At 41.8% G+C, this 26,398-nt stretch overlaps 2 protein-coding genes across 6 annotated transcripts in view; one reads left to right on the top strand and one right to left on the bottom strand.

Moving 5' to 3' along the window:
* The window catches only part of CRIM1 (cysteine rich transmembrane BMP regulator 1), a 195,843-nt gene that overhangs the window by 163,337 nt on the left and 6,108 nt on the right, over positions 1–26,398 (top strand). For 3 of the 5 annotated variants that reach the window (XM_054473409.2, XM_054473418.2, XM_054473428.2), the window contains 3 exons: positions 3,443–3,664; positions 18,909–19,103; positions 25,912–26,034. In XM_054473409.2, the coding sequence (XP_054329384.1) occupies positions 3,443–3,664; positions 18,909–19,103; positions 25,912–26,034 (540 nt within the window). The remainder of the gene's footprint in view (positions 1–3,442; positions 3,665–18,908; positions 19,104–25,911; positions 26,035–26,398) is intronic. The other 2 variants (XM_063648817.1, XM_054473424.2) reach the window with 1 other exon arrangement.
* The window catches only part of FEZ2 (fasciculation and elongation protein zeta 2), a 70,442-nt gene continuing 53,932 nt past the window's right edge, over positions 9,889–26,398 (bottom strand). The window contains exon 10 of the transcript XR_008497362.2: positions 9,889–10,034. The gene's annotated coding sequence lies outside the window, so the exon portion shown is untranslated. The remainder of the gene's footprint in view (positions 10,035–26,398) is intronic.

Below are 26,398 nucleotides of genomic sequence, written 5' to 3'. Positions count from 1 at the left end.
TTAGCACTACATCTTTTCTAATATAAGAAATAGTTTATATGTGTTACATTTTTAGGATATGCATGACCTATGATTTCCCAATTTGTTGTCATCACAATTCACTCAGATTCAAACCTTACTGATGTTTTTTGTTAATATATAGCAGTGACTTTACTTACATCGCCTTGGTAGAAACTACTTAGAGTGATCTTTTCCTTGGTGATAACGAATTTATATACTTTTAGCTATTCAGTTTACAAATATTTGTAGAATGCCTGAATTGAGCTATGGGGATTCCAAGGTTAATGAAAACAGACATGATTCCTGTCCTGGAGCAATAGCCAAAAAAAGAGCCAAACAATCCAATATTCCACATTAAGTCAATAATGATAAAGTAAGAGGCGTGCCTTGAAAGGGAGGATTCAAGAACATAGGCAATCCGAGAAACTAAAGCAGCAAATACCCCTGGTGCTATTTGTGTTAGGATCTGAGTGATGAACTTAGGGATTGACTAAGGGAGTGTGGCACTGGGGGAGAAAATGCCTCCAGGACCACTAGCTCAAATTCATTGATGGGACACCTTAGTGAACTCAGAGGTTCAACCCATAAAGAGAAGGAGAGCTATGTGGAGATGGGAACCTCTGAATATGCTACCGTGGGTGGCATGTGCAGAGGCCCATGGGTTCTAGCCAAGCAAGGCAGTGGTATTCCTGCATTCCTTTCCATCTTTCCAAAGAACAGGCAACCCCTCACGTGCCTGGCTTTGACTTCTCATTCATTAACTTAGGCCTGGATTTTTTTCTTTACCTCTAACTAATGGATGTTTCTGGACTTTCTCATTCATAGTTGTATTGAGATACAAAAAAATAAAAAGCCTTAAAACTCAAATTATCAATTTCTTCCCATCACAGTAATTCTCAACAGTGGCACTGATAAGTGGCATATTACACATGTAGAAAAATACCATATCTCATCTTAGGACACTTGCATTCTAAAATGGCCCAAAAGTCATAGCTCCACAGTGGGATAACAGCTTCCAAAGGGTCGTATCCCTCATGATGCTTCCATCTGTAGGATGCCTTGTCATTTCCTTTCTTCAGCTTTCCCTCTTCTCTGGTCTGGTTTAAAGCAAGGTCTGGTGAGGAAATGAGGAAAGATTGCACATCACTGCAAGTGAAGCTGCTTCACCAGCATACAAAAGGGAGAGGGTAAAATAGCACTTGTTTCTTTCCATAAGTTTAAAATTTTCTTTCCTTTATTTTTAGAGTTGGAAAAAAGCATGGCAGAGAAGAGCAAGGGAGGTAGAAAATAAAAAGAATAAAGGAACACCAGTGAAAACACTGGTAAAGATCAAATAAAGGAGTAAACGTTTGGAAACAAAGTGTAAAGAAAAGGGTCTAGAGCAGGAAAAATGAGAAAAGAGGCCCAAAGAAGGGAGATGCTATGGGTAAGATTCCAAATGACATTGTCGGTCAGGGTTGGGCCAGGAGCCTCCTGCCTGGTGGAAGGAAACCTGCAGACTCTACCTCGGCTCCAGCCCTCACGCCGTCACCACCAGCATATCCTGATGTCCTCTGGGTTCTTTCCAGGCCTCAGTGAGAGCCGTGCAGATTCCAGGCTGTTCGTTTCACTGTCATTCCATAGCTTCATCACGGCTGTCCTTTCTTCTTTTCAGTTTTTAGACACAGGTTGGGCAATGCTTGCATGAGCTAAGTTAACATAAGTCACAAAAACTTTATGGAGATTTGCAGGGCCTAGTGTGAACGAGAGGGTGTTGTCCTTATTTCTAGTCAAAGCAAAAGTTAGCACTGGTCAGTCTCTTAAAGAAGAAATTATCCCTAGACATAGATAACCACAAAAAGGTCATTGAGAAAGTCATCCCATCTTGCCGTCTCTAACCTATGTGGATGGGATCTGCGGAATCATATCTGAAATAGGATCTAGAGTACGATGGGGCCGTGGAACCAATGGCTGTTCTTCAACTTACGCCTGCTGCCTTTGGGAGTAGTCATAGGAGATACAGTTACCCAGTTTAAGGGAGAGAGTATGGGCCAATCCCATTATGCTGGCTTCCCTGTCCCTCAGAGAAGGTCCACAATGAAGTAACTGCCTTGGTCCTCAAAAAGGCCCTTCTTGTCACATCCTACTTACTGGCTGTAGGGTATATTCATGAGGTGGATAGAAGGAAAAAGTGGCTTGTAGAGCTTCTGGATCATATGGTAATTACATGTCTCAGTTGTTTCTGGTTCTTGGCTAAAAATAACAGAGCTCATGAAGTTGGTTCTGGGAAGAACATACGACAACTCTTTTGATTGTGTATGCATTGAGAAAATGTGGCCCTCTTAGAGGTTTGCTAGGTAGGGCTGTCGTGGCTGTGTCTAGACTCTTGAGTGGTGAAGTTGATTATAAGTGCTCTCTTATCAGTTGGATTATGACATTTCTAAACTAGAAACCGCACCCACTTACATTTTCCTTTCTGATATCTCAATCATATTGCTGCTTGAAGTTACAATTTTCATTGATTTTAGTGGAAACCAATGCCCAAAGTGTTATCTGGATTTTCTGGTGACATTTTCTGTTGCAAGTTGTAACTAGATCTGGGGACTTTCAGGTCTCAGTCTTTAAATAGCAAAGACACAGATGATTTGCACATGATTTCTCTGTGGTTGCATCCTTATGAGTGATTTAGATTTCTTATCTTTCAGCCATTAATGTGAATTCCTGAACATTGGAATGTTGCATTTAGGTGGTTTTTGGTAGTCTGGTACAATGAGAATTTGTCTGAGTATTGATTGGTCAAAATTGCATGTGGCCACAAGTAAGAGAAAATCCAGCTACAATTTTAAGTAAATAGAGGTTTATTTTGCATATATGACAAGACATTTGGAGGCAGATGTTTATCAGCATTGATTCAGTGGCTCAGTGGGGTCAAGGCCTTTCTCTTCTGATAGGGGTGTCACAGCCATGATCAACGCACTCCTGTCAAGGCAGGAAGAATGTGGAAGGATGATGGCAGAACATATCTACCCTTCTTTGAAGAAAGTGAAAGCTTTCCCAGAAATCCCCTCGTTAGCCATTAGGTCCCATTCGCTACAGCTGGATGATGGGGCCACCCTAGTTTCAAGGGAGCCTAGGAAAGCAGGGAACAGGATTGTCCCGTTTACTTAGGTGCATTGTAATCCAAGTCCTGGGACTACCCCAAAGAAAACCAGGATTTCATTAAGGAAGAAAGAGTGGATGTTGTGTAAGCAGCTAATAACTGTGACACCTCTTTTTTGATCTTTGTTATTTTATTTAAAAATTTAAGACCCTTCCCGAATCATACTTTCTGATTTGTTACTGCGTCATTTATTTAAGGAGGCACCCAAAGCCATCATGACTGGGTGTGCTTTGATACACACTATGTTGCATAGTTGCTGGCCAACAGCATCTTCTTTGCTGACCTATATGTTCATTTTTCCAGATCAACCTTTTCGGCCTTCCTTGTCCCGCAATAACAGCGTACCTAATTACTGCAAAAATGATGAAGGGGATATATTCCTGGCAGCTGAGTCCTGGAAGCCTGACGTTTGTACCAGCTGCATCTGCATTGATAGCGTAATTAGCTGTTTCTCTGAGTCCTGTCCTTCCGTATCCTGCGAAAGACCTGTCTTGAGAAAAGGCCAGTGTTGTCCCTACTGCATAGGTAAGACCAAGAAAAAAAAATCCTTCATCTCTACCAGTTGTCACTAAATCTGTATTGACAGCCATTTGCTTAGATCAATTAATATTTTTGAAACTGGTTTTTTTCCTGCTTGACATGTCACACAGACCCAGTGTAGCAACATTGAGCAGAAGAAAGGTATGGAAGAGGTACTCCCAAGAGGAGGTGCTGTAAGAATAAATAAATGAGGCCAGGCGTGGTGGCTCATGCCTGTAATCCCAGCACTTTGGGAGGCCGAGGCAGATGGATCACTTGAGGTCAGGAGTTCAAGACCAGCCTGGCCAACATGGTGAAACCGCATCTCTACCAAAAATACAGAAATTAGCTGTGTGTGGTGGCACACACCTGTAATCCCAGCTACTCCGGAGGCTGAGGCAGGAGAATCACTTGAACACGGGAGGCGGAGGTTACAGTGAGCCAAGATTGCGCCACTGCACTCCAGCCTGGGTGACAGAGCAAGACTCCATCTCAAAAAAAAAAAAAAAAAAAAAGAAGAAGAAAGAAATGTTCCCTGAGAATGTCATAATGTTATAGCACTGTCATGTTCTATCGGGCTCGTTTGCCAGTTCAGGGTTTTCAATTTCAGAACTATCTTTCTCCAGCCTATTTTTTACAGTGGTTTTTTTTTTTTTTCTTTTTTTAGACAGAGTCTCACTCTGTCACCCAGGCTGGAGTGCAGTGGCACAATCTCAGCTTGCTGCAACCTCCGCCTCCTGGGTTCAAGCAATTCTCCTGCTTCAGCCTCCCTAGTAGCTGGGATTACAGGGGCCTGCCACCTCGCCTAGCTAATTTTTGTATTTTAGTAGAGACGGGGACAGTGGTATTTTTTTCCAGGTAGAAACACCATGTCTCATGTTAGAGTCCACTTAGTGTATAAAGCTTGCTGCTGCCTTGAGATCAACTAAATATGAAATATTACTTTAATCTCCCAGTTGTTCCTGTCTTCTGACACTTAATGGATTCTGTTTCAACCACGTGTTTGTCCCTGTCAGTGGCCTAGGCACACAGGGTGAGGCCTGAGTAACTCTAGAGCCCTCTCCTTCTTGTGACCCGTGGTGGTGGTGCATCTTTGTGAGCAGAGGATCTATGTATATTAGCACCTAACATCTGGACCAAAACTAATCCTGTGGACATAAGCCAGATGCTGTTCTGAGGTCCAAAAGGTGAGACAGCTGGCAGTTCTATCAAGGACAGCCCGTGTTCCCTGGGCTTTCACTCTCTTTTAATGCTTTTGTGTCCGGTAAAGCTCAAAGTCAAATGAAAGACAATGACACATCTCAATCAGATAGTGAACCTATAATCAGAGTAGCAAATGAAAAATGTTACAGTCTGTACTAATCGCACATATTGTACATTTATTGTTGGGGATTTTGCACGTTTTCTAAACACAAGTCATTGCATATATCTGGAGTGCTAGATGGGGAATAAAGGAGATCTGGCTACAGAGTTTTGTGGCATTTCCGATAGATAAGCTGAGGAATGGTGGTCGTAACTCAAGCTCATGAGGACATCTCCCTGTCCTTGTCTTGTGACTTCTGGCCACTAGACAGGGCCACTCTGAGTCTTTTACTCTCCATGTTGGCATATGAGATGGAAATGCCTGTTCTTAGGAATTTTACACAGATTTTCTTACTGTAATGGTCAAAGAGTAATAAAAGTTCTGTTTTAAAAGCTAGATGGCCAAAGAGTAATAAAAGTTGTTTTAAAAGCTAGATTCTCTCTTTTAATAGGATTACCATCCATATAATTTATTCTTCAAACCATGATGCTTTTGAGAGTGAAACGGGGGTTGTTAATAATTCTGATGGGACAATAGTCATAGATCAGGAGTGTCCCAAGCAAATTGGATATGTGGTAGCCCTGCATTTTAGCACCGGCTTCTCTGTACTCTACCCATAAGCTTTCTAGCTCCTAAGTGGAGCGAAAAATGTATCAAGGCATATATCCAATTTAGTGCTACTTAACCTTTTCAAAGAGCTGACCAAAATTCACACAACAAAATGACACTGCCTTTGGTGAGATCTAAATGAAAGCTGTAACTAAGCTACTATTTCAGGCTGGGTAAGGGGAAAGTATAGCCAATATCCCCATAGTTATATATCAAAACTTTTTTTTTTAACTTTTTAAGTTCAGAGGTACAAGTGCAGTAAAACTTCAGTACTAAAGGAAATGGTTCACAAGTCAACCAGGGATACTTATGTCATACTTGGGGAAACCAGGGCCCAGGAGGTCTGAGAATTCCATGTTACCTTCAGAGGAATAACCTAACAGCAGATCTCTCATGTGTTGAAAATTCTCAGATTGTTTTGTGTAAATTTATTGTTGTGTTTTGCTACTTAATTGTTAAATTTGTAATTAGTAAATTATTCGACTAGTAAATTTGTTTTCATGTGATAGTAGATAATCATCTCTCACAAAACCAATTTAACAAATTCAAAATTATGAAGAGAAACCTGCAAATCATAGTATTCTGTAGTCTTCCTTTTTATTTTTTGCCTTCATACTTTCTATTCCAATTCCTGCATCTAGATTATACATTCTTCATTGGTGTAGAAAAAAAGGACCAGTTTGGCTCAAATTTGTGATTTTGATTTTAAGTTGGACTGCAGCACTTTTGCTAAATTGTGGTTCATATCATAATGGTATAGTGAACATTTTGATTCTGATCTATCTCCCTCCACAACTTCCCTCCCCCTCCCAAACTGACGCATGTATAATTTTATCATATAAACCTATGACTTACCTTCGGGGGACCAAGTTGGGAAGACTTAACATTTGATGAACTGTAACCGTGTGCCTTATTCACTCGTTCATCTCAATAATTTATATGTGTTGTTGTATTATTGAAATAGTCATTAAGCCCTCTTCTGTCTGCATCATATTTACTTTGCGAGTAGCATTGTTAGGCCTTCATCCTTTCTCATCTAGCCCTGCTATGTCTAAACATACGAAGTCAAGTTCATGACTTTGATATAGGGATTTCCTGTCTGACTCTCCAGTTTGCATTTGGGCTTGTTCTCTTATCAACTAAGAAGTCCTGACTTCCAGTCAGCTTGGTCCCTATATAAGGGTGCCAAGCCTGGCCAGCACAAGCACACCCAAAGGCAGTTGCCAGCTGTGCTTCATTGGCAGAGCCTTTATCACCATCCAGAGATCACTGAGCAAAGGAAAAACATGGAAACACATGATCAGGCGGCATGTCTTAAAGCACCCAATTGTTTTTCCAGTGGGCAGCAAAGACCAGTGCTTGCATTGTTTCCTGTTTTAGGCTTTCTCAGTTTTAACTCAGATTATCATCTATTCTCAGGATCTTGTGTATCTCACTGTTAGAATGTACAGACTATCTCACCCCAGCCTACAGTGCTGACCTCACCTTGGCTGTAGGGCTCTTCCATGGATGAATGTTCTCCCTAATTAGTCAAATACAGATCTCTAAAAACCTCAAACTCACAATTAAGGGACCTCTTTTATTAGTGGTCAAAAAAAAGTATGTGTGTGAAGTATCCTTTTTTCCTACTGTAAGAAAAATGAAAAGTGGTGATTCTACCAAAAATAGTTTTCTGATTACAAGTATTTGTGTTCCTTTTGTTAAATTATCAAGTCACTAATGAGCAATGATAATGCTTCTCTTTTGATGTGTGAAGGCCTCATATTATGTGTGCTAATTTAATAGGATATGTAATATAGACATAATCAATAGGATTGATGATTAATTTTGAAAAGTGAACAGCTTTGTCTAGTTTCTTATAATACCCATCATTAGGGAATTCATTCTTCTACTAGAAAGAAACTAAGTAGTAATTACCCATTCATTTTAATGGAGCATCTTCTGATTCCCTAATTTTTTTTATACTCTGGTTTTCTAAGTAAATACATTCAAACTTAGATTTTATTTTCATACGCTGACTATAATGAAGGGTTAAAGGATGAAGAACAAGAATCAAAAGTTGACAAGTATGAATCAAGTGGAGATAAAAGGTCTGGTGGGAATTCTAATGAGTGAAAAGAGATTTGATAGGTGGTTCCTTGTAAACAGCAGATGCCTCTGTTATGACCTACTTAGCCATGCAAGAGTGTACTGGTTTCTAAAGCATCCCATGGCCATTTCACTGATGACATGCTACATGCCTTTCTCAAACCTTGCCACAGCAAAAATTATTTCAGTGCTTCAATGAAGTCTTTATTTCATGACTTCAAGGAGGATAGCAGACAAGTAAATTAGCAGCCCTTACACCACACCACTCATGTGCCTATGGGGATACTCATATCCCCATATGAGCCCTGACCACATCACCCTTGCTCTAATGTTCATGTTGGTGATGTTTCTGCCCATATTGAGTGCCAGATTCTGGCAGCTTCTGGAGGGGGGACCATGAGTCTTTCAGTGGAACCTCCCTGTGTCCAGGGGTCAGTCATTCCTGGTCAGATATTAAAAAGAAAAAGTACAACTTTGATCATAAAGTCTATCTTAGGTTAATTTCCAGGATTTTCAAGCCCACTTCACTGCTGCATCATACCTGTTGACTTTGGAAGTCAAGATGCTCAGGTATGTCCCCCCAGTTAAGCCAATCTAGGTGATCAGGACTGATGTTGAATAAATAGCTCATGTGTTGGCCAAGTCTTAAGTGTTAGTATGTACAACATTGTTTTGAAAATTATGACTTGGCAAGTGTTTATTTGTAACTATGCGTTATTTTAGAAGATATTTCAAGGTCAGATTTTTAAAGTCATCTGTTGGCTAGAAATTCTTGAGTCAGTATATCTTTCTCACTTCAGAAATTGTGGATGATTGTTTGTGTTTATTACATATAATATAAATATTTACTTATACATTATATAAAATAAATATAAGTATATATGTGGCTCATAACTTCCATGTGAACTAAGTTAAAATGTTCTGATTACATGCCTTCTAATCATCCAGTATCATTGAAGTGTTTTTAAGTGTCATATATCTTTAAGGATCTGTGAAAATGAGTTCTATTATAGGTAGATGGTACACTAAAAATTTCTTACAGGTTGTATTAATACCTCTGTATGATTAGAAGTTAGCTATTTTTATATTTATATATTTACTAATATTTGAAGTGGGACTTTCACATGGAGCTGGCTTAGCTTGTGTTGTGACTGTATTTCTTCTCAATTGGCTGTGGTACTGTCACTGTATAGTGATCTTCTCCATAGTGATCTTCAACTCGCAAATGATTAAATAATATTTAACCTTAATAGGGAAATGTCTATACCTTATATCAAGTCAGTCTATTATACATTATTCCTTTTGCTTAGATTTCTGTTTATTTAAACATAACTCTACTAAACTGGTATCTTAGAGATATATAGCATCTCTTTGGAACATCTGTTGGTCATTGTGTATTTAATTCAGCCCAAGAATCAATTATAGTAAATATTTAATTCAGGCATCTTTAAGCTATACAACCCATGAAACTTAATGTTATGCATTTTGAAACCATAATGATATGATACTGCCCACCTTCATTGGAACATTTTTCACCGCCGCTTCTCCAGTGTATTTTCTTAAAATTAAAAGCTTCTGCACATTGGAAAGAGAACTTCCCTTGGAGCCAGAGCATTATAATCACAGCTCTGTCACATTCTAGCTTTATGTCTCGGTGATCTGATGTAACCCTAGTTCAGTTTCCTCATCTATAAGATGGCAATAATAATATTGTCCTGTGCTTCACAAAAGTGCCAAGAATATTAAATGACATAATGTACATATGCAAAAATACTTTATAAATGGTAAACACAATTTAAGTGTATATTGATTCAGTAGAATTGCTGCTCTTGTAACACAGATTGCAGCTGATCTGAGTAACGTTATCAAATAGATTCTAGTATCTCACTGTTAAATGTAGCAGCTGGCTTTCTACAAGAGAAATGCCTGGATGTAACATCTCAATGATGAGCTTTTAGAGGCCGAGAATATCTTAGATAATGCTTTGGCAGTGTACCTCATCCTGCCTACTCTCAATTTAAAAAGCCCATGTCACTTTGGTCACTCCATTTTAACCCAGGTAGAAACAGTGTGCTTTCTGTAGCTCAGCTGTGTTGTGACAGTGCCTTGCCCACAAACCACACTGTTCTTTCATACCTCTAGACATTATCAGAAGTGAGAAAATAGGGCTCATTTATTTTTGTTTATGTTGAGAGGCTAGTCCCATTTGAAGAGTCTGAACTTACTGTGCATGATCCACTGTGATTCCTGGGAACAGAGTACGTGGCATTTATCATCAGGGCGCACCCTCATAGGGAGATGTATACCTCCTGCACATTCTTCAGAGCTGTCAGTTACTGTGGCCCTACACGGAGGCCCAGGTTGTCACAGTTAGTGCTAAAAAGATTGAAACAAAAGATGAGAGGTGTGATTTGAAAGAAGGGGAAACAGGATGATTTTCTGTGTATTGTTTAGAGAGTATAAAAATGAAAACATTCTGGTTGTCGTGCACCATGCTAACTTTGGAACTGGTCTAAAGTTATCACAACAAAAATAAGCAGTGTTTGATTTCAGTTTGTTTGGGTCTTACCCTATGCCCTAGGAAGCAACTGATCTTGCTGCTTCCATAAGCAGCTTTCTCTTCTCACTTCAGTATCCTTTCCAGGCCCCTGGCTGTGTAAACAGAAATTCAAGTTGTTCTGGTTAACTTGGGGAAAACCCCTAAGCTGCATAGTCTTTAGGTGTGCTCCACTCCAGCCCCACATTCTTAATTTAAAGAGCTCTGCTGCACGGAAGTTAGGCTGCTGCACTGCTATTTCCAGAGAGATCCAACAGCATCTGCCTTTCTCTTATTTCGGTCCAGGAGGCCAAACCTGATTTTGTACTCTCTAGTGGTCAAGGATATGGGGGAAGACCCCATCACAAGAGGGCCCACCTGATAAGAACCCTCTGGAGACTGCTGGCAGAGTCTTCTTAACAGGACTTGGACTGTGACCAGATAAAACGTCTTCTATAGGTGCAGAAATTGGCCAATCTGGAAGGTCCAATGGCTTCTACGTTAAGGTTTTCTTAACAAGATGGTATACCCCGACTTTTACATGGATTGCTTCTTTTAAGTCCTAAAAGAAGTTGTATTTCTTCCTCCTTATTTGGGCCACCTTGATGTTTAGTTGTTTCTGCCTGCCTTTTAAAATGATATTTTTATATTTCCAAAATGATTTCTGTGAATAATGTCCATGTACCTGTAGATGCATCTTGGATTGTAGGCCCTACTATGACATGAGACCACATTTAAAGTTGAAAATAAAATGTTTCCTTCAACAACTATCCATGAAGTGCTTAATCAACCCGTAACAAATGCTTAACACAAGGCGTAAGCTCTATTACTGAGAAATTGTGTCCTCTTTGCATGCACTGGTTCTCAGCCAAAAGTGACTGTGTTTACTAGTTTGGTGAGATTTCTTTTTGTAGAACTAGGACTTGGAAGCCTGAGCAATCACCTATTTCTTTCTAGTATGTTGAAGAAATCTGATAGGGTCTTTTAACCTTTATAAATACACTTGCATTTCCTACCCTAAGAAATAAATGAAATAAAATAAAACAAAAATGGAATTCTAAGAAAAGCCTTAAACTGTGGCCAAATCTGTTTTCACAGCAATTAAGATTGAGGCAGTATGGAGAGGTAGGAGTCAGCCGACATGACAGCATTTACCTCATTTTTTTAAAATAAAGACGGATTAAGATCAGATTTTTTTTATTGGAAGCTAAAATTTATAAAGTAAAATACTCAAAGATTTAATTAAATCAGTAAGCATTTGTTGCATTTCTAACCAGAATTCTGGTTAAAATTTCCTGACAGAATGACTGTGTATTAGATCTCTGCCTCATTGAAATTGTCTAGGCCCCCTGCATCTGTTTTTAGCAAGACTTCAGTTGAGTTCCATCTTTTCATTCTTTTACAGTCTGAGCCAGCATATTGAAAATCAGTCATCATCTTCTGTCTATGTGTTCTTAGTGGCCCGTACATTATTTTCTCAGATTCCTGCATCATTACAGTTTTCATGTGTTTAAGTCTCTTCTTTATGTTTTTTAAAAAACAAGTGAAGCCAGTTTCTCAAACAGGAGGTGCTCATAGTCCATTTATTCTCCAAGTGTGGAGTTTGTGCCCAGCATGTGACCGACAATACAGAATGAAAAGCACATGACAAGCCAGGGATTTCAGTGTCTTGTTAAAGTGGAATGGAAGTGGTATTTTATTCCTTTGTGGCTTAGAGAGTGCTGTAATGCATTGTTACAGGTATAAACCAACATTTTAGATGTACTTCCCCTATTCTTACCCAGGTCAGCTATGTCATTGGTAATACTTGGCTGCCTTTTCTACCGCTCCCTTTTCTAAATCTCATGTTACCCATAGTATACATGGCCCCTTTGTATGCCTGCCTAAATGACTTCACTAAAGTTTTCTGTAAATCCCTCAAACCTCAAACTTGAGAACCCAAACTGAAATCTCATGTTATTAGCAGGACCAGCTGTCTGTGCGTCTTTTCCAGACACTGGGCTCATCCATTTGGATATGGACTCCCACAAAGCTGACGAGACCCTCTGGGTGCAAGAGCGTCTCCTGAGGACCAAGGCCTTGAATGCCTTGTTCACGTCTTGCATCCCCAACACTTACGATGACACTCAGGGGGCCTTGATCTCAATGTGTGGGAAGAACAAATGCCCCCGTTATAGTACTGTGTTGGCTTGTTTTGCAGTAAGACTTATTCTGAGATTAAGAGCTGCATTTAGCTTCTTGGCCACCAGGATCCCAGAGTAAATTACTTTTCAGGACTCTAAATAGTACGCAGGAGATTTGAAAGAACTGATGCAATTTCTAAAGCAGCCTGACTTCGTCACAGGAAGTTCCTCCCACACCAAGACTCTGACTTCATGACCACCAGATTTAGAAATTGAAGTATCTATGTAAGAAGTTGCCTCCTAGGCAGAAATCAAGAAATCTAACTACAACATAGATTAGAGTCCATTTTGGTTTTTATATCCTTCCACAGAAGAAAGAGGAGGAAGAATCTGGAGATGCGTTTTTGGTTTTTTGTTTTTTGGGTTTTTTTTCCAGAGGCTCATGTATATCCTACATCATGGTCAGTTTCAGAGCAAGGGCTGTGCCACCACCTCAGTGACTCCTGGAATACTAAATTGGATCTTTGTAGAGGAAGAAAATAACACAGTTCTAGATTTTCCGTAGCTGTTAATTAGTTTTATGGCATAATTAAAATAGCTCAAGAGTTAAAACAAAGTCCAGCCTTAACAGCCTGTTAAGGCTTCTTTTCTTATCTTGAAAAGAGGTAAGATAACGAAGTTTAAACAGTTGAAGAAGTTAACTGGAAAGGAATTAACATTTCAAGGCCTTGCCGCTTCTTCCTCCTCTTGTGATATGAACCAGAATTGAGGGAAAATAGGCAGGGGGGAACCCACACTGAATTTTCCAGACTCTACCGCTGAAAGACATTGCATATTTTTATTGTAATCATATGTGATGCAGGATAATATTGCTTATATCTGAATCCCAAAAGAAAAGAAGATGTTTGTCTGAGCATCCCATGAGGTAAGCAGCCCCATGGAAGGGCCAGCTGCATCCCACAAAGGGCTCCAGGTCCCTGACATAGTTGATGGTGATGGCAGAAGTAAATCTTTGTTCTCTTACAGAGACTTTGTTTCTGAAAGAGGCCAAAAGTCATTTTAAGCTGAATCTGACGGATAAGATAGGGGCCATAGCTGAGAAAAATAAGTAGCAAAGCCGATCTAAACCAAGGTGTAACTGTGAAATAGTAACCATCTTCTTTGCACGTTTCAAAATTGGCCCTGGATGCCATCGCAAGAGGAAAATCCCAAAGCTGTGCAGCAGCGGCAGTACCATTGGAATAGTTTACAGCCTACCAGGACTACTTAGAAGGGGATCATGTTTATTTGGATATATAACCCCTGATTTGTTTGTTTTAAAAATAAACTTTATTATGTTAGTGTCATACCTCATGTTTTCCTTGGAACATTCTCCTCTAATTCTCTTTGAGAGAGTGGGAGGGAGAGATTGTGAGGGGAAGAGAGAAGTGTTAAACAGAGATTTTCCTAAGGAGGACCAGGAATCCTAAATCACCTAAATAACCCACTTCGTTATCTCCACTCCTTGATAGCACTGTGTGACGTATGATGCAGTCAGGTGAAGGACAATTTATCTTTGAAGACAGATAAACTCGACTCCCCATTTTCAAGAGTCAGTGAGAAGTAACAACTTGTTTGTGTGGCACCGATTGATCCTTGTCCGGGCAAGTGGCCCTTCCTCGGGTTATCCGGCTTGGCACATGACAGAGGTGCTGGTGGACTGTGGAGCCAGACCCGCTGTGGTTCCCCTCCTCACCCTGCCACTTCCTAGCTGCGCATCTTGGACAACTGACTTAATCTTGTGCCTCATTTTTCTGTGGAACTGAAACACTACCCTGTCCCATTGGGCAATGGAGATCAAACGGCATTGACGGAGGTAACATGCTTAACACAGGGCCTGGTACGTAGTGGGCATTCAGTAAGTGGAAGTTAACGATTATTATTAGGTATCAAAATAAGCAAACCAGTTGGAGTAATAAATGTAGCCTTTAGAGTTAAATGGCACAACCCTGATAGCCAAATGTAAACTGTTTTTGGTTATTTCTAGTTGGATATTCCCAGTCTTTATTTCTACATCCCTCTTCAGGCTGAGTGCTTAAAATACATTTATATGTAGTCTCAATTAGATTATGCTGTTTCCCCCAAAAGACTACAGTGACTATTAATTTAATTTATAGAACCTCGTATTGCATGGAATAGCCACCACGTCTCCCTTTAAACCTGGTAGCTTCCAAAACTTCCTGATGGCATTTTCGCAAATGGGTCCCTACGTGTCATTGAAGGAGACATTGTATCTAGGAAAAGAAATGAGGATACTGAGCAAGGTGTTGGTGGCTCGGGCCTATAATTCCAGCATTTTGGGAGACTACGGCAGGTAGATAGCTTGAGGCCAGGAGTTCAAGACCAGCCTAGGCAATACAGTGAGACCCCATCTCCACACACACACACAAAAAAAAGCCCTAAAAATTATCCAGGCATAGTGGTGCATACTAGTAGTCCTAACTACTCAGGAGGCTAAAGTAGGAGGAAGCCCAGAAGTTCAAAGAGCTGTGATTGCACCACTAGACTCCAGCCTGGGCAACAGAGTGAGACCCTGTCTCTTGAGAAAAAAGAGTTATTGGTTTTCCCATTGCCTCCAAGGCACTCAGAGTGGTTGTTCTTTCTCATAATATCATTTATAAATATTCTTTTAGACAGTGATCTCATACAGTTACTGAATGAATATTTACATAAACCCTGTATTATGCTGTAGCTCAGCATTTGATCTTTGATATTTCTTCTGTGGTTTTGATACATCAGTTGAAATTATTCTACATAGGTCAGTATCATTCAAAACACCACACGTCATAGCCAGGTGCTTTAGGTCCACGCCCAGTCTAAGTTGTTCCCATCATTATTCTCATGTGTGTAGAGAGAGGAAGGGAAGGAATGAAGGAATGAAGGAGAGAGGGAAGGAAGGAGGGAGGAAGGGAAGGGGAAGGAAGGAGAGAGGGGGAAGGAAGGAGGACAGGAGGGAAGGAAAGGAGGGAGGGAGAAAAGGAGAGAAGGAAGGACGGAGGGAGAAGGAAGGGAGGGGGAAGGAGAGAGGGGAAAGGAAGGAAGGAGGGAGGGGAAAGGAAGGTGAGGGAGGGGGAAGGAGAGAAGGGAAAGGAAGGAAGGAGGGAGGGGAAAGGAAGGAGGGAGGGAAGGAGGGGAAAGGAGGGAAGAATGAGGGAGAGGGCAGGAACGGAAGAGGAATGAAGGAAGGAGGGAGCGGGAAGGAAGGAGGGAGAAAAGGATGGGAAAGGAGATAAGGAAGGAAGGAGGGTGGGGAAGGAAGGAGGGAGGGGGAAGGAAGGAAGGAGGAAAGAAAGGATGGAGGGGACCAGGAAAGAGGGATGGGAAAGGAAGGAGGGAGGGGGAAAGAAAGAAGGAGAAAAGGTAGGGAGGGAGGAGGAGGGAAGGAAGGAGGGAGGGAAGAGGAAGGAAGGAAGAAAAAAATACAGGAAGGAAGGGACAGGGAGGGAGGAAGAGGGAAGGAAGGAGGGAGGGAAGAGGAAGGAAGGAAGAAAAAAATACAGGAAGGAAGGGACAGGGAGGGAGGGAGGGAGACAGGGAGGGAGGGGGGAGGGACAGGAAGGAAGGGAGGGACAGGAAGGAAGGGAGGGAGGGACAGGAAGGGAGGGAGAGAGGGAGGGAGGGGGGAGGGACAGGAAGGAAGGGAGGAAGGAAAATACAGACAGGAAGGGAGGGAGGGACAGGAAGGGAGGGAGAGAGGGAGGGACGGGGGAGGGACAGGAAGGAAGGGAGGAAGGAAAATACAGACAGGAAGGAAGGGAGGGAGGGAGGGACAGGAAGGAAGGGAGGAAGGGACAGGAAAGGAGGGGAGGGACAGGAAGGAAGGGAGGGACCAGAAGGAAGGAAGGGACAGGAAAGGAGGGGAGGGACAGGAAGGAAGGGAGGAAGGAAAATATAGACAGGAAGGAAGGGAGGGAGGGAGGGATAGGAAGGGAGGGAGGGACAGGAAGGAAGGAAGGGACAGGAAGGGAGGAAGGGACAGGAAGGAAGGGAGGAAGGAAAATACAGGGAGGGAGGAAGGAAGGAAAGGAGAGACAGGAAGAGAGGGAGAGAGGGACAGGAAGGAAAGAAGGAAAATACAGGAAGGAAAAGGGAGGGAGGAGAAGGAAGGAATACATACAGGAAGGAAGGAAAAGGAAGACGGGAGGAAGGAAAAGGAAGACAGGAGGAAGGAAGGAAGGAAAAAAGAATATAGACAGTATAGACCACTGCTTGGCCTTGAGTCAGAAGAGTTATAGACAAGATGGAATGAGGAGTTTTACCTCCTGTCTGATTTCTTTGTACAGTAATACTGTTACTTAAATTTTATTCAGTGATATTGCATTGTATGGGCCAGGGTTCATGTAAAATATAATCAGTGATACCGCTCTGTCAAACATTGCTTCCTTTCATAAAGAATTCTCCGCAAAATAGACTGTAAATCTGATGGCCAAAACTAATGTCCTCAATGCAGTGTGTTGGCTGGAGGTCAGAGTACTACTTAAATTAGGCTCATTGGATGATTCTTTTCAGCCAATTTGACATGTGCATTTTGGATACCTTAGTGAAGTTGCCTCCTTTAAGGATTCTATATTATCAAGAATTTCTATCATGAGTTTCTTTTGAAAGCCTCCAATTGAGTTTTTAGCCTGATAATTAGTGTGCCTGAAAATTTCTGTGGAGCATCTACAAACATAGGGAAGTGCATTTTTTAATAGATACTGAAAAATTAATTTCTGATTACAACTAGAACTTTCCATGATTACTTGACTTAATGCCCCTTGTTGAACCTTAGACAGCAGTAATGAGAAAAATGATAAAACTTGTTGAGAACATAAGAGATGATGCATTTAACACTCAATCTCAGTTTCTTCCTTGGGCTTATTTCTAACACCCCCCAATGGATTGAGATTTATATCTATGGAGTAAAAATTTTACAATATTAGGCCATTATTAGTGCCATTTATAAAGGTGCATATGCTTGAGTATTGTCTGCCCTCCATATCCATAACCACAGATTGAAAATATTTTTTAAAACATACAAATTTCAAAATATAGTATAACAACTATTTACATAGCATTTACATTGTGTTAGGTATTGTAAGTAATCTAGAGATGGCCTAAAGTATACGGGAGGATGTGAGTAGGTATATACAAATACTACGCTATTTTGTATAAGGGACTTGGAACATGAGCGTCTTTGGATTTTGGTATCCATGGGGGTCCTAGAACCAGTCTCCCAACGGACAGTTGTGATTGGTAAGAAGAAAATGTAGAGACCACAGATCTGTGAGCATTTCTGTCTGTGACCTTCCTCTGGAAAAGCTCAGAGTCTGAAGCACAAACTGGGTCTTCATAGAGAGCCACTTCCAGCTACCTTACAGCACTCGCTGCAAAGCTTGGGGCTGCTCAGAGAGATGGCTCCTGATGCCATTATGGGCTTCTCATTGTGCCCTGAGATGTGCTGGGTTCTGTTTCTTGTGTCTATTCAATGAATTCTGACCCTTCAAGAGCTTCCCAGATCCTTTCCAGGAAGAACCCTGGGCCCTGGGGATGACTGCCTTCCTAAGGAATTTTCCTTCTAGACGACTTTGTAGTTTTTCATATTTAAGTGACAAGTAGTGAGTGGCGCTGCTCTTAGAATCTGAACATAGAATGTCCCCGAATAGTAGGTGTCATCCAGTTATCAGTCTTGTGCTCACAACCCCGCCACTGGGTTTTGATTTGCCCATCTCTGCTTTGCTGCTGGATCTGCTGATCCTTGGGGCCTCACTCTGAACCGCATTCTTGTGTGCTAGAGGGAGATTTCTGTGTGTGAAATGTGGCCACTAGGGAGTCAGTAAGTTCAGGTACACCAGGAAAAGGCATTGAGTCCCAGAGAAAGGAACCTTCAAGGAGAAGGTTAGAAGAGGGAGGAAATGAGTGTAACAAGGGACAATGGGAAGAAGGAGCAGAATGTTTAAACTGTAAATCCCTGTGTATACTGTACAAATAGCTCTTTTTTTCTCAAAAACCAGTTTTCTGGGGGAAGAAAATGGATTGCAATGAAATGAAGCTGTTTTTAAAGTAGAAATGTCCTTGTAGGTGAGAGAAATCTACGCAGCATCCCTGGAAAATGAAGGAAGTGGTTATCTCAGTGCTGACTCCCACTCAAGGATTGCAGAGGAAACCTGCTAGTTCCTTGTGATGTTGCCATTATCACTCCTTACCATTCCCCTGTATTGTTTACAAAACAGGAACTTCTTGAATCCATCTCTGTAAATAAACTCAGCTGGACTTTTTATCAATCTCTTTATCTCTTTCTAGATGACAGTCTAAGGACACTTATCTAACAGGTACCATTCCCTGCCAGTTGTTGTAGTGACCACCCTGTGCTAGCCTCAGTGGCCACAAGATGAGAGCGCTGAGGGTCCTCCTAAGAAAATGAAAGACTAGGGAAACAAAAGTTTCACCAAATTCCAGAAGTCCTAAAGCATACTGTGATTATACAAAGCTATTCCCTTGATCTCTCACGTATAATAAGATCGTGTGCATTGTCACATCAGCGACTCCACCATGTGCTGTTCTTTTCACTAGAAGACACAATTCCAAAGAAGGTGGTGTGCCACTTCAGTGGGAAGGCCTATGCCGACGAGGAGCGGTGGGACCTTGACAGCTGCACCCACTGCTACTGCCTGCAGGGCCAGACCCTCTGCTCGACCGTCAGCTGCCCCCCTCTGCCCTGTGTTGAGCCCATCAACGTGGAAGGAAGTTGCTGCCCAATGTGTCCAGGTATCTAAGCCACCATCCTTCCATTTGTCAAGCTGTAATGTTGATTTAAGATGAAATCGAAGCAGAGCTCGACCTGCCCCTTCTTTCATTCATTCACGTGGCCCAAGTAGCGTGTCAGGCCCAGTTAGCGCCTCCACCCAAAGACCTTATGGGTAACTTGGAAAACTATGACCATCCAGATGAGGGGCAGATTTTGGTTCCATGCCAGAATTGCTCTGGTTCTTTTCTTCTCATTTGCATTCTCTAAACTTTAGTATAACCAACCTGTTAATGACACCTGCCCTATTAGAGTAGCATAGTTTTAGTGCAGTGTTGGACTAGCCTAGAGAAGATGGTCCAAGATGGGACCCAGAAGGGAAGATGCTTAAAAGCCATTACACTGTGAAAATATATTAGAACCAAAGTGGAAGACCTGCATTTAAAGAATGTAGTTCTGGTTCATTCTTTTTTAGTTCATCAGTTCCAGCCAGTACCCATACCATCCACGCAGCCTTCTCCCAAGCCCTCAGCTGAACTTCCCGTCTCTTTCCACACGTAACGCAACCACTGAGTATACCCCAGCTGGCTGTTGTGAATCCCCATGCCTACATCTTTCCCCACGCCCCACTTTTCGTGTCTGCTGCATTGTCCCTCTTATAGTTTCAAACCTAAGTCCTTCTCAGCTGCCCAGAGCCTCCCCTAGCCCTTCTCCTAGTTTCCATGTCTGCATCTCCTGCCAAAACAATTCCTCTTTCCCCTGAGTCTAATCCCAGAAATGTAAGACCTGAGCCCTCTCCCTGGGGACTGACCCCTAGACACACAGATTTCCCAGGTGATATAGACCACACAGACCCAAGTGAAGGCTCACTCTAAGATCTCATCGAGGTCCTGAGCGAGTCAGGAGCTTTTCTGTCTTACCTCGATTCTCATGTTTTCTCACAGCATTATATTAGAGAACCTTGTTCTATTCAATACAGGGAGCTGGGAACCATGCCAATTCACAAGTGCATCTGTACTATGCAGTTGTAAGATAGGGCGGTTGTTAAACCCAAAGAGTTTAAGTGAGCTCTGCACATGTTGGCCTTTTGTTTAGGCGTTGTGCAGACTAGCCCCAATTGAGCATTTCTAAAAATGTCCATTTATCTCCCAAAAAGGATAGGATGTTCTGCCAGGTAAGGGGGTGGAACCATTTTTCAGAGCCTTCAGTTGGGTTCTCTTTATAGTTTTCCATACACATTTGCTGTGTGTATGGAAAAAACAAGTCTTAAGTGTTTTAAATGAGAATAAGAAAAAATATATGGTTTTCCACTGGAATTATTTTATCTAGTATATATTCACCTATGTTTCACAAATTTCATACCAATTTCCCCAGTCATATGCTTTTAATGATATAAATGATGAAACTTGACCTTATTTATTTCACGAAGAGTCATTTAATGCCTTTTATGTGCCAAGCACTGTTCTAGGCACTGGGGACACAGCAGTGAACCAAATAGCAGTGCACATGGAGCTTACGTTGTAGTAGGGAGAAGCCAGGCAGCTAGCAGGTAAACAGTAACTAGGCAGCCACCAAGATGGGGATCAGGCTCTGGAGAAAGGCATAGCAAGACAAAGAGGCTGGGGAGAAGTTGGGCAGGCAGGTTATTTTGTATTATGTAGAATGGTCAGGGAGCACCTTACCAACAAGATGAGATTTAATGAAGAGACCCAGAATTGCAGTTTTCATGGGGAACAGGCAGAACCTCTGGGTATAGCCAGGGCCAAGGCCCCAGAGTGGGAACGTGCTGTGCGTGTTCAAGGTAGAGCAGTGTTCAAGGTGCATGTTCAGGAGGAGCTGTGTGGAGGTAACTCAGTGAGCATGGTGGAGGTAAGGGGTGGGGCAGAGAGGCAGCCATGGCCAGACACAAAGGGTCCCGCAGATGAGTGCAAGATTGTATTGAGTGAGATGAAACCTTGGAAGGTTTGGAGCAGGGAGCGACAGGATCTGACTTACCTTTGAATGGGATATCTCTGGTGCTGGGTTGAACATGGACTGTGGGGCATGGAGGTCAACACTGAAAGCAGAGAGACCAACTTGGAGACTTTTTTAAGTCTCCAGGCGAGAGATGACAGTGACTTGGACAGGGTGGTAGCCGTGGAGGTGGGGAGAAGTGGGCAGGTTCTGACTATGCCATATGAGTTGCATCGGTAGGATTTGAATATATGTGGGGAGTGAGTGGGAGAGGAGTCAAGGATGACTACGACATTTTGGTTTGGGGCATTTTTAGCTTGAAATAGTCATTCAGCATCAAAGTGGAGCTAATGAATAGACAATATCTAACCTGGGGTTCAGGAAAGAAACTGAAAGTAGATCTACAAATTTGAAAGTTGTCAGCCATAGGTGGTTTCTAGTCTCAAGGTTTTTAAGCCTTGAGACTAGATGAGAGCACCCAAGAGTAAGAATAAATAGAAAAGAAAAGAGAGCGCAGGACTGAGCCCTGAGAGACCTTCTAACTTTTGAAGACTGAGCAGGTGCAGAGGGCCTAGCAAAAGAAATAGAGAAGGAGCACCAGGAATAAAGGAGGAAGCCAAGAGGGTCAGTGACATGGAAGCCAGGTGGAGAAAGGGTTTCTGGTAGGAAAGAGTAAACAGCTCAATCAAGCGCCACTGTTAGCCAAGTAAGATGCGATGTGGGAACGGACTTGTTCACTTAGCACTGCTGTAATGAACTTCACAGAAGTACAGTGGTGGAGGCAAAGTCTAATCAGAGTGGTTTCAAAAAAGAATGGGAGAGGTGAATTGAATTCACCTCTCCCATTGGGAGTTATGGTTATGCAACTCTCATGCAGACCATAAATGCAAAGTTCATGAATAAGACAGACTATGAAGTTGAGGGTCCTTGGAGGGTTTCACAGAGAAAGGACATGAGCTAGATTTTAAAGGACAGATGTGCTGTCTTCATTGGAGTGAAGAGGATAACCCAACCAAGACCTGAGATGGGAAAAGTCAAGGCCGGTGCCTCTGAGGTCAAGGCCAGTGCCCCTGGAGCAGTGAGTTCTAGTAGCAGTAGGTAAGGACAGAAACAGTAGCTTTGGCCAGGATTTTTTAGGCCTTAATTATCAAATGAAGAGTGTAGATTTTGTTCTTCATAGGGAATGGGAAGGCTTATTTTTGAGCAGCTGAATGACATGATCACAAAGATGTTTTGGGGTAACCTTTGTGTAACGGGGTGGTGTGCAGGAAGGACTAAAGCAGAGAGACCAGAGGCCAGGACAGCTGTAACAGGCACTGCAAATGTCCTAGGTGTGATAACAAGGACCCAAATTCAGGTAGTGGTGGTAGAAAAGAGGTCGATTCATTCTTCTTGGTTTGTGAGTTTCATAAGAGAGAGTACAGATATTGCTAACATCCTTGTGCATCATTAGAGATTTCTCCAGTGACTTCTCAGTTAAGATTTACTATTGGGTTGAAATTTAATTTCTGTTGATTAACTCTCCTTTCTGCATCTGCTGTATTCCTGATGAAACATTTTTCCATCTTTAAGGAAATACTGCAGTCAGTTGAGCTTTTGCCACCTTCCGTTTGATCCAGTATGGGCTGCCAGGAAGGCTGTATTCCTGTCCCATTCTTGCATCGGTTCATTGTGTGATCTTAGTCAAGACTCACCACCAAAGTTTCACGCTTCCATTTCTCATCTGGATAGCACATGCCACCTCCCAGAAATGCTGTGAGGATTATACCATCTCAGAAGTGATGGTGTGGGAGCACTTCCCGGTCTGTCCAGCAAACAAGAACCTTGCTTTGTCCTTTAGACATAGCAACTAACATTCTGAATATCCTCTTTCTTTACAAAACACTTTCCACCTTCACCATCTTTGGATATGAGTACAGAACCTATGAGCTGTTAGGTGATTAGCACCTGTCTCTTTACAGAAGAAACTGAGGCTCAGGAAAGTTAAGAGTGTTATCCAAAGTCATGCAGCTGGTTAGCAGAGGATGAAGACCCCTGCTCCTAAATTGACCTCAGGTTCCATCTCCCAAAAAAATGCTGACCTCAGCTTGTAAGCACCAAGCACCTCGCCCCATATTCCAGAAGAGGACATTTTAAGGAAGGCAACTCTTACAGATGACCAGATGCCTCTGAAAGTAAAATATATCCCCAGTAAATTATCTTGAGTTCCTGCAAAGCGCAGATCAAGTATGAGCACAGGAGTGATTGTGACCATGTGCCCATGATCTTCGTGGCAGGGCTGGATGTAGCTTTGTGTAAGTCTCCCTGGCACTGTCCATCTGTTATGCCAACAGCTATAAAGGGCTCTTGTAGTAAATACCAGAAGGGTTATATTTTAGAGTCTTGGGTTGAAGGCGGTCTTTGGCCGTAGAAGAAGGCCTGGGTCTAGGCGTGGAAACAAATAGCATTCCCACTTCTTTTTGTTTCAACAAGCAGTTTTTTAACTGAAAGAATTGTTCTTTTTGGCAAAACTGTTCAGAGGCAGCTTCCCTTTTATGTTCAAATTAAAGGGAAATGACTGTCTTCCCTTGGACTTGAGGACTGTGAACTGGAGCTGTGCGTGTTTTGTGATAAAGGAGGAGGTGTGGGTGGATTTTAATCAGAGCTGAACTGAGTGGTGGAGTGAGCTAATACACAGGACAGGTTATGAGCTGCTGGAAATAAGAAGTAGCTGTCAGGCATCACTCATCAGGAGAGACCCATGGGGGCCAGGATTGGTCTCACTCAAAACTGTATGCCCAGAACCAGTGCCTGCCATGTAGGAAGTGCTCAGGAAATATTTGTTGAACAAATGGTAATACAATTAATCACTGAAGGAGACAGCCTCCTTCACCATACACAGATCCTTCTAACTTTCCCTGCTGTTTCCAAGCAGAGCCCCTGTGGGAAGAGGACTTACTGTCATGTCTCAGCTTGGTGGAGTTTCACCTGAAATCTACCCATATGCAGGGTCAAGGCAAAAGAATTCCAAAGTTACTTCTCTCCCTCTCTCACTCAGGAAAAAAAACCTGAGGTGGAACTGAATCAATCCCAGCTCTGGGGCCTCTGCAGAAACTTTTACTACTTAGCCATTGACATTTACAGGTTTGGTGGAATTGGTGTCGCATTTGCCCTTTATACTGAGGCCTCAGAAACCAGTGGCAGTTCGGCCCCTGTTGTCATAGGAAGGCTCAGTGTGAAGCCCTGGACTAGGCAGGGGCGGGGCAGAAAGGTGTGTGGCACTGAAAGGTGTCAAGTAAATGGCAACGTGGCTTTTCTGCCCATATTCACCCAGGAAATTCATACCACACATGAGAGTTTTTCAGTGGGTGGATTAAATACCATCTCCCTGCACACACCTCCCAGAATCCACCTAGTCCAGACCTACTGAATCAGGACCTGTGAGAGTCAGCACATTTTCTAAGCTCTTTGGGTAATTCTGATATGATTTTTAAAAATTTGAGAGTCACTGGTTTGTGCTCAGGCCCCTGCGCCTGCAAATGGTAATATTTTCAGTAACTTCTATTTTTAATTCTCGAGTTTGCAGGGATGCACTGAACCTGTAGAAACTATCATTGTTCCCAGTTCTTTTTATGTCTAAAGGTTTTATAATATAAGTAAGAAAGCAGAAGACTATTCTTGGAGGCAGCAAGAAAACTTGGGCTTTGGAATCACAGAACTGCATTTGAATCTCAGCTCTACCACTTACTAGATGCATAATTTTGAGCGATTTAACTTAACCTCTCTGGGTTTCTTTCCCTGGCTGGGTACTCAGTTAACTCATGGGGGAAGCTTAGCAAGTACTCTCTTCTCTATGACTTTCCTCTTCTCTCAAAGTCATCTTAAGGTTTACTTCTCAAAACCTGGTAACTTTGAGACAGAAAATAATCACTCTGAGCAGAGGGGATTATTAATCCTATTTTAATTTATATACTTATAGTGTATATTTTATGTTGGTCTAAATTAGGCTATGGTGAGTATTTAGGATCCTATGTGTTGAGTAATTGCTTTATAAAAAATCAGTGAATAATATGGCAGGATCTGGCCGAAAGGAAATACGTGCATGACACAAACTTTCATTATCACATTTTGAAAACAGGTTCTTAAGAATTAATTGCTTTAAAATGTGGGGCTAGCTGTTGTCAGCTGAAGTATAAATATAAAGAAAGATTTGTAGGAGCTGAGAAAAGTTCTGATTTTTTTTTTTGAAAAAAGACCTGATATTTGAGATAAATAATATTCGTCTCAGTTTGTTTTATGTTGTAGTATAATATCTATCTGATCAAACTGGATAATGTAAATGTATTTACTGAAGATCAGTTTCTAATCTAAATGGTTCCAGTGGTAACATAATGGACATCTGAGACTTATACTCATGAGGTCTACCTACAGTCCATTCCCATTTAGGGGAAGAGAAAGGAGAGGAAATGGCCAAGAAGTCCGTAAGAAGTGGACGTGCTTCAACTTTTTCAAGTTTTGCTAACATATTTTTTGTAAGTTATTCACTACCCCTATATTAAAGAGCAGCAGCTATTAAACACCAACATTTATTAGCTGCTGGAAAGTAAAAGAAATAATTCCACTTCAGCTAGTCCCCTTCAGTTTCCATAAAATTATAGAACCAACACCATTTGACGTGAAAAAAGCAGTTTTTGACCCTGGTGGAGTAGATAATTCTTCTGTCTTTTAAATGTTATAAGAAGTGATTCTCTAGCATGAATGATATAAATGGCAGAAACTGCATCTTTCATGTCCCAGGAAATGTGGTGTTGAATTAAGTGCACCATTTGGATTGAGAATACAAAAGCCAACAATACAGCAGCTTCATCATCTCTTAGGAAAAATGTTCCCTTCTTTTAGAAATGTATGTCCCAGAACCAACCAATATACCAATTGAGAAGACAAACCATCGAGGAGAGGTTGACCTGGAGGTTCCCCTGTGGCCCACGCCTAGTGAAAATGATATCGTCCATCTCCCTAGAGGTAAGCATTGAAGGCAGCTGAGATCTGCTAGTTTTCTATGTGGTCTACTTGGCTTTTTTCTAATTTATAAAATTTCCTATGAGTAACTTTTAACATGACTTGAAGTAAATTCAAATAACTATTCCCGGGCAGACCTGCTTGGCTGAAACATATTTACACCACACATTGATAAAATAAGTCAGCAGGTAACTGGATTAAATGCCTCCTTCCTGGCCCTCTGTGCTCAGAGACTTTGTGATGATGGAAATAAATATGTTCCTAGTCGTAAGAGCTTGGCATCTGGAACTTCTAAGCCATCTCTCAAACGTATGTATATATAAACTTTATAAGGAGAGTAATCATGAATTAGTCACTGTCTCTTGTA

Source organism: Pongo pygmaeus, chromosome 12 (assembly GCF_028885625.2).
Source record: "Pongo pygmaeus isolate AG05252 chromosome 12, NHGRI_mPonPyg2-v2.0_pri, whole genome shotgun sequence".
NCBI lineage: Eukaryota > Metazoa > Chordata > Mammalia > Primates > Hominidae > Pongo > Pongo pygmaeus.
Note: the sequence above shows the minus strand (reverse complement) of the source record. Positions and strands in the feature narration are given on the sequence as shown.